At 42.1% G+C, this 7,304-nt stretch overlaps 1 protein-coding gene across 1 annotated transcript; it reads left to right on the top strand.

Moving 5' to 3' along the window:
• The first annotated feature begins 654 nt into the window (after positions 1-654).
• LOC135514149 (uncharacterized protein KIAA0040-like) lies at positions 655-7,304 on the top strand. Its single transcript, XM_064937390.1, has 2 exons — positions 655-924; positions 3,473-7,304. The coding sequence occupies exon 2, from the start codon at positions 4,032-4,034 to the stop codon at positions 4,350-4,352; it is 321 nt and encodes a 106-aa protein (XP_064793462.1). The 5' UTR covers positions 655-924; positions 3,473-4,031; the 3' UTR covers positions 4,353-7,304.

The following is a 7,304-nucleotide window of genomic DNA, read 5'->3' as shown; positions in this document are numbered from 1 at the left end:
TACATTTTTTTAACCTTTATTGAACTAGGCAATCAGTTAAGAACCAATTCTTATTTACAGTGATGGCCTACACCTGCCAAACCCTCCCCAAAACAGGATGATGCTGGGCCAATTGCGTGCGTCCTATTGGACTCCCAAACTCGGTTGTGATACAGCCCGGGATCAAACCCAGGTCTGTAGTTACACCTCTAGCACTGGGATGCAGTGCCTTAGACCGCTGCACTACTTAGGATCCCGACAGGAAATGGATGAGGTCCATTCTCCTCGCAACCAGGGTCACATGACCTCTCACAACTTTCTACAGAACAGTCACTCATCCGTGCATCTCTCTCTCTGCTTCACCTGATTCCCTGCTCTGTCCACACCCTAGGCATTCAGGACACACACATGCACACACACACTTTCATTTCCTCTTTCCAATTAAAGTTAGTGAGGTGGGGCTGAAAAGGGTGAGGTGTTTTGGTTATTTTTAGATCGCCTTTCATAATTATGTTCTGGTAGTGTTCAAACACTCTGAAGTCAGCAGCTCTTTTGAAAAACTGTTGAAAAACTGCAGACAAATCAAATGAATTATGACCAGCGAGACTCTCTCTCTCTGACATCACTTGGAACTTGTGTGTATAAAGTAAACACAAGAATGCAGCGCGTCAGGCAAGGGAGTGTGAGCACAGACAGAGGGCCCTTTCTTACACAGGGTGGGCAGGGCAGGGAGAAGTGACTGCCTTGAGAGAGTGACACACACAGGGAGAGAGGAAGAGAGAGAGAGGCAGAAAGAGCGTAATTCAATACAGACCAAGTATGGGGCAAAATTGAGAGCTTAGAGTATATCAGCAATAAGCAGCAGCAGATATTGAAGAGGATATACAAGGAAGAGGAAAGGAGGAAGAGGAGCTTTACTGGCCTGGACTTCTGAAGTGTTTGCCGGTAAGGATTACATTTCAAAAGACCTTAAAAGCTCTTGATCTTATTTGGTTGAGTACCTGTGATTCAGGAGCCAATGAATATACCTATAATACTATATGTGAACTGGAATTCTGTTGTTTTAGAAAGTCCCTTCCATCACCCCTCCATGGTCTTTATTCATAGATACATATATTATGTACATATCTACCTCAATTACTTCATACCCCTGCACATTGACTCAGTACTGGTACCTCATGTATATAGCCAAGTTATCGTTAATCATTGTGTATTTATTATTACATGTTATTCCTTTTCTATATTTATTTCTTTCTCTCATTGTTGGGAAGGACCCATAAGTAAGCATTTCCCTGTTAGTCTACGCCTGTTGTTTACGAAGCATGTGACAAATAATATTGGATTCGATGTGATCAGTTCAGCAGGTACTGTGACGTACCAGATGATACTTTGCTGTTCAGTCACTACTCAGTGCCGTTCTACAGCATGACTCTTTGAAGTAACGTAAACTTCATCTTAAATATAGTCTTGGGCGTTGAGCCTTGTACAGTTTTGGTGATGGTTCAAACCTAAGGTTCACCATAAGATCTTGTCATGCTCTCTCCCTCCTCCACCGCTTACACTATTTCACTCCCACTGACTCAGAGGTTACCTTTCGGCATGAGCTGGAAAGCATTAAGACAATGTCCTGTCTTATACTGTGAGGCGATATGATAATGTGTGCATTTGTATTTTGTATTTATTATGGATCCCCATTAGGTGCTACTTAGGCACCAGCTACTCTTCCTGGGGTACAGCAATATCAAGGCAGTTATACAATTTGACAAACATTACAATACATTCTCAACAGATTTCACAACACAATAAGTGTGTGCCCTCAGGCCAATACTCTAGTACCACATATCTACAACACAAAATCCATGTATGTATAGTGCGTATGTTATCGTGTGTGCATGCATGTGTCTGTGCCTGTGTTTGTCTCTTCACAGTCCCAACTGTTCCCATAAAAGAATATTCCATCTTGTGTTTCTTGCCATAACACCGCGATGTTGAGTAAAGATGTGACTTGGGTACACTCTTACGCATGACTTTCCGTGTCTCTAAACTATTAACTGTCCCTGCAAAAGAATGTTGATTGTCTCACATTAATAAGAGGATAAAAATGTCAAATCACACATTACAGGTTTGTGTTGACGAGTCAAAAGGGTTTTGCAACAACTGATTGCCTTGGGCCATTCCTGTGTGCTCTTGTATTGCCTTCTGTCATTCAGGCTTTTAGGTTGGGCAGAGCAGGGTCTCAAGCTCCCTAAATAGCTGTGGCTTATGCATGCTGTCCTAACAGTTTCTGGCCCATCCTGGCTTTGTGTTCCCACTGAAAGTATCTTTCTGTCTACCGCTGATCCTAGGCCAAGACAATGTTAGGTAATTATGTTACATGGTTGTTATTTTACATGATTTTTACAGCCTGGCCAGGTTACAACGTAGATAATATGATGTCATGATCGATGAAATGGGGATGTTGGGGTGAAGAATAAGACGTCGATATCGTTTCTCCCCATTAAAAGCATTGAGTTTTGAATGAATTATTTGAATTGTCAATGTATGTTTGAAAACTAGTCTCTAAGGTCTTCACAGCCTCTGTAAGTACATGTGGAGTGCCCTACAAAAGACCTGTGACCATTGTGAACTTTGGTGAGGAAAACGTTCTCACACCTTGCTAGGAAATGCTAATGAGTCATAGTGATACTCATTTACTGCAGTCAACACGTATTCCTATGTGTGATCATTTAGTGGGCTGTATGTCTCAACATCAGGCTCAACTTCATCAAACACGAAATGCAAAGGCCTTCATACATGAATAATGGATAGGCTTACATTTCATGGATTTGGTGAACAAATTTGTTCCGAGGAAATGGGGATCTTAATGTTGACAAACTGCAAGTAGGTACAGCCTTCTTACTTCAACGCTACAAAATAGCAGCAGCGTATTGTTTCCTGTTGAGTGATGCGAGAACGGAAGGGAAACTGACTATGGGGTAAACCGATTTCACCTATGGGCTGTGAGACATAAAACATAATGCACAGCCTATTTGCAGTTCAGTTGCAGTCAGATACATTGGGCTTAGAATGTGGAGCAGGCAATAGAGGACAGAGGAAAAACCTGGCCAACATGTTCATTTCCATAATCCTAGTCACCGTAAACCTATAAACTAGAGACAGCTATCATTTGACCTCCTGGCTAGCCATAAAGGTTACCGTCCACCCAAGTTGCAGTAGAATGCTACAATCAGTTAATGTTAAAGTCAAAACCATCAAAGCTTGGTTCTGTCCATCATTGCCAATCCCCTCAGAGCTCCATTAGCCGGTACATTTAAATTAGTCCAGAACGAGTGCATTTCCCTCTATGGTGCAATCAGGCAGCCAGAGCCATGACTTTCTCCTCCAACTTTAATGAGAGTAAAGCTGAATAATATACTTGAGCAGGAGAGGGAAGAGGCACCAGGGGGACTGGAGTTCATTCTGCTCACCTTCTTCTCTCTATTTCTCTCCGCAGAAAATCTCTCAGAGCCAGAGGAGAGTGGATTAAAATAGACAGGAGACTTCAGAGGACCTGAGGTAGAATCCCCAAATCCCAAAAGAGGGACACAAACAAACTACTCTGAGAGGCAGACTCCATAGACCTTCCCATCGCAGCAAGGAAAGATTGGAATCATTACAGCAACTGAAGGATTTCAAAGGAAAACGTCCATCTCGCATAAAACAATTCATCTTTGGTCTTCAAACTTTCTTAAATAATGCTTCGGTCTTTAAACCCCCAGACAAGGAACTTAAGGAAGGAGGGGAGGATAAAGAGATTCTCCCTGCATCAATGAATTTTCCAGTCTCTTGCTATCCCCCCTTGGCATGTGCTACTATATCAGCAACATCTTCACTATCAAGAGTTCACAAGCACTAATTCAGGGTCAAATCACCATAGAAACAATCCCCTTCCTGGTAACAGCGACACCCTTGGCTGACTAATTCAATAATCTATCCTTGTTTGCTATTGTGGTTGGCTTCTTCAATAGATGACCCTCAAAAGGAGTTGCTAAGACACTCACTGTCAGTGAACCATGAAGGAAGACATCTTGGATTTTTTCAGTAACTTGTGGAAGGTGGCCACCACCAAGCATGACCAGGGGATCTACAATACAGTCTGCCTGGTGGTGCTGCTAGCCCTGCCTATGGTGGTGCTCTTCACTTCTCTGGTGGTGTGCTGCCACTGCTGCTGCTGTCGCCGGGCCAACTCCACTGGTTGCTGCGGAGACAGCCCAAGTTCAGACACAGCAAAATCAGACAAAAAGAAGAAGAAGAGTCCCAAAAATGAGGACTTGTGGATCTCGGTCAAAACAGGACCTATGACACAAGACAGGGTTGCCCTGACGATGGTGTAGTAGTTGCGACTGATGTTCAGATAAGGTTTCATTCTTCTGTATTTATATGGAGCTCTTTTTTACTGCAAGGTACAGGTACATAATGCCGGGCAAGGCCAGGCCTTAGCTTTCTAAAGGCCCTAAGCGATATTTGTTTTTAAGTTTTAAAGTTAATTTCCTGCAATTCTACACATTTTGCCATGGGGTGTACAGAACATGTTGCAGTTTTAAATCACCTTTTTCCAGTTCTACACATTTTGCCATGGCGCAGAAAGAACTTTTGCAATTTTATAACAAATTTCATGCCATTCTACACATTTTGCCATGGGGTAGAGATACATTTTATGACCGTTTGAAAGCAACTTTCCTGCAATTCGACATATTTTGCCATGATTTAATGATACCTGAGTGACAGTGACGAACAAAGTCAATGAGGGCCCCATGGAGGTCAGGGGCCCTAGGCACGTGAACTGCGTGCCCAGTCGGTATTCAGCCATAATTATGCCTGGAGCCGGCACTGGTGTTCAATATGCTCCATAGAAACTCTTGAAAGAGACTAAAAGAGCCAATAATATGTGATTGATTGTGTGTGTGCGTGCATGCATATGTGTGCCTGTGCATATGCATGTACATGTTACTCTCAAACTCAACTCTGTGCCTTGAAGCTAGTTCCACAGCATTTTTTGTATGTTTCCTTCTAATCACAGACTGATTTAGACCTGAGACACCAGGTGTGTGCAATTAGCGATCAGGTAGAACAGAAAACCAGCAGGCTCCAGACCTCAAAGGGTAAGAGTTGAATACCCCTGTGTTAGAGTGTGCACTCAACCAGAAGGTTGAGGACTGCTTTTTATTTCCAATGCTGGAGGCCAGCAATCTAGTATTGTGATTCGGTTAGAAAGATCATGTTTTTTATAGGTTAGACCATTTCAAGTTCAAAGCACTTGCAGTTATTGCACTTACAACGTGAACAATGTGAACTTATGTAACTACTTTGAAATCTTTTGCTGTATCTGCTATATCCACTAAATGGAGATCTCAATTCCATTCATGAGTTGACTATCAATCGCTGAATTTAATAGAACAAAGTGAAGCACTGAGATCTTTCATTTACATTCCCGTAGAGTATGCTAAAGCTCAGTATTGTTGATGAATGACTGTTCCTACCCAACAGTTCCATGTGTTACGTTACCTTATGCTCACATTGCCATGTGTACTGTCTTGCACTGTCCCTATTGGTTCATAAAATCATTATGTGTTATTATTATTATCTCCAGGCTCTCAGACTTTGGGGTGCTAAGTGGATCCTTCTTACATCTTTATCCCTCAGTGCCAATAGCCATCATTTCACATGTAGTGATATTTACTGGCATATCACAGTTGAGGTACTATGCCGTCATTCAGTATTTTCTACACCATTTTGGCGCGGCAGGTAGCCTAGAGGTTAGAGTGTTGGGCCAGTAGCCGAAAGGTTGCTAGTTCAAATCCCTGACCTGACAAGGTAGAAATATGTTGTTCTGCCCCTGAACAAGGCAGTTAACCCACTGTTCCTAGGCTGTCATTGTAAATAAGATTTTGTTCTTAACTGACTTGCCTAGTTAAATAAAATAATAATGTATGCAAATAGAAGTTTATAATTGATTTACAAATCCGGTAACAAATCAGTTTCATTTGTTATTTTTTTATTATCCCTGTTTTAAGATCCTTATTTTGTGCCTAATAGGCTTCTGTATTAGTTATTCACTAAACTTTGATCGAGCCAAATTATGCATTAGAACATACAGGTAACTGACAAGATAAAGGAAACACCAACATAAATAGGGCGTTGGGCCACCACAAGCAGCAAGAACAGTTTCAAGGTGCTGTAGCATAGATTCTACAGTCTGGAACTCCATTGGAGGGACACAACACCGTTTTCCCACAATAAATTCCATAATTTGGTGTTTTGTTCATGGTGGTGGAAAACTCTGTCTCAGGCATGATCTGGTGAATGAGACATGCATGCATGCACACACACGCACACACACGCACACACACACACACACACACACACACACACACACACACACACACACACACACACACACACACACACGCACACTTTAAACCCCCCTAAGCTCCTTTGAGACCCCTCTTTCAAAGTCAATGAGATTTCTTCTTCTAGTCATGCCAAAACAATGGGAAACTGGGCATTTTACATATGACCCTAAGCATGATGGGATGTTAACTGCTTAATTAACTCAGGAACCACACCTGCGTAAAAGTACTTGCTTTCAATATAATTGGTATCACTCATGCAGGGCTCTATTCAATCAGATCCGCTTTAGCCGACATCCAGATAGCGGTTGTTTTGACGTGTCAGAGGTGGAACTGTGTTACAGCTGTCAAATCCACACGCGGCTCCTGGCATTATAGCCTACCTAAAGGGGACATTGCCATTGACTACACGGAGTCGCATTAAGATAAATCTCCTGCAGCCTTGTTTGCAGGTTTGAACACTGGAATGTGAGATGTAATCTACACCTCGATTAGGCTGATAGAAATCCTCATTACTTTAATGATTTTTGATTTGAACATCATTATTACTGTATAGCCTACACTCTCGTTTTGAACTTTTAATGCAAGGGTGATTGATGGGTTACAATGATCAAGAGCAGCTGCTCTCCAATTTGACATCTCCAACGCAGTTACAGCTTCGACACCGCCAGAACATCAGTAATGAGGGTGGCGGCTATCGCCAGTTAATGCTTGATCTGATTGAGTCTAGGCCTTACTCAAGTGTTTCCTTTATTTTGTCAGTTACCTATATATTCTGTCTGTTTGTCATCACACAAGAAATCGCTGAGGTGATACATTTTCGAGTTATGAGCTCAGGCCACACTGGCGGCTGCATGAATCATTTATCCTGTCATTTGATTTTACAAAACAGCTGGAGAAAAGAGGGACAAAATAAAGTATTTTTGTAGCTTTGTT

The sequence above is a fragment of the Oncorhynchus masou genome, chromosome 3 (assembly GCF_036934945.1).
Source record: "Oncorhynchus masou masou isolate Uvic2021 chromosome 3, UVic_Omas_1.1, whole genome shotgun sequence".
Classification (NCBI taxonomy): domain Eukaryota; kingdom Metazoa; phylum Chordata; class Actinopteri; order Salmoniformes; family Salmonidae; genus Oncorhynchus; species Oncorhynchus masou.
This window is presented reverse-complemented; position numbering and strand designations above follow the sequence as displayed.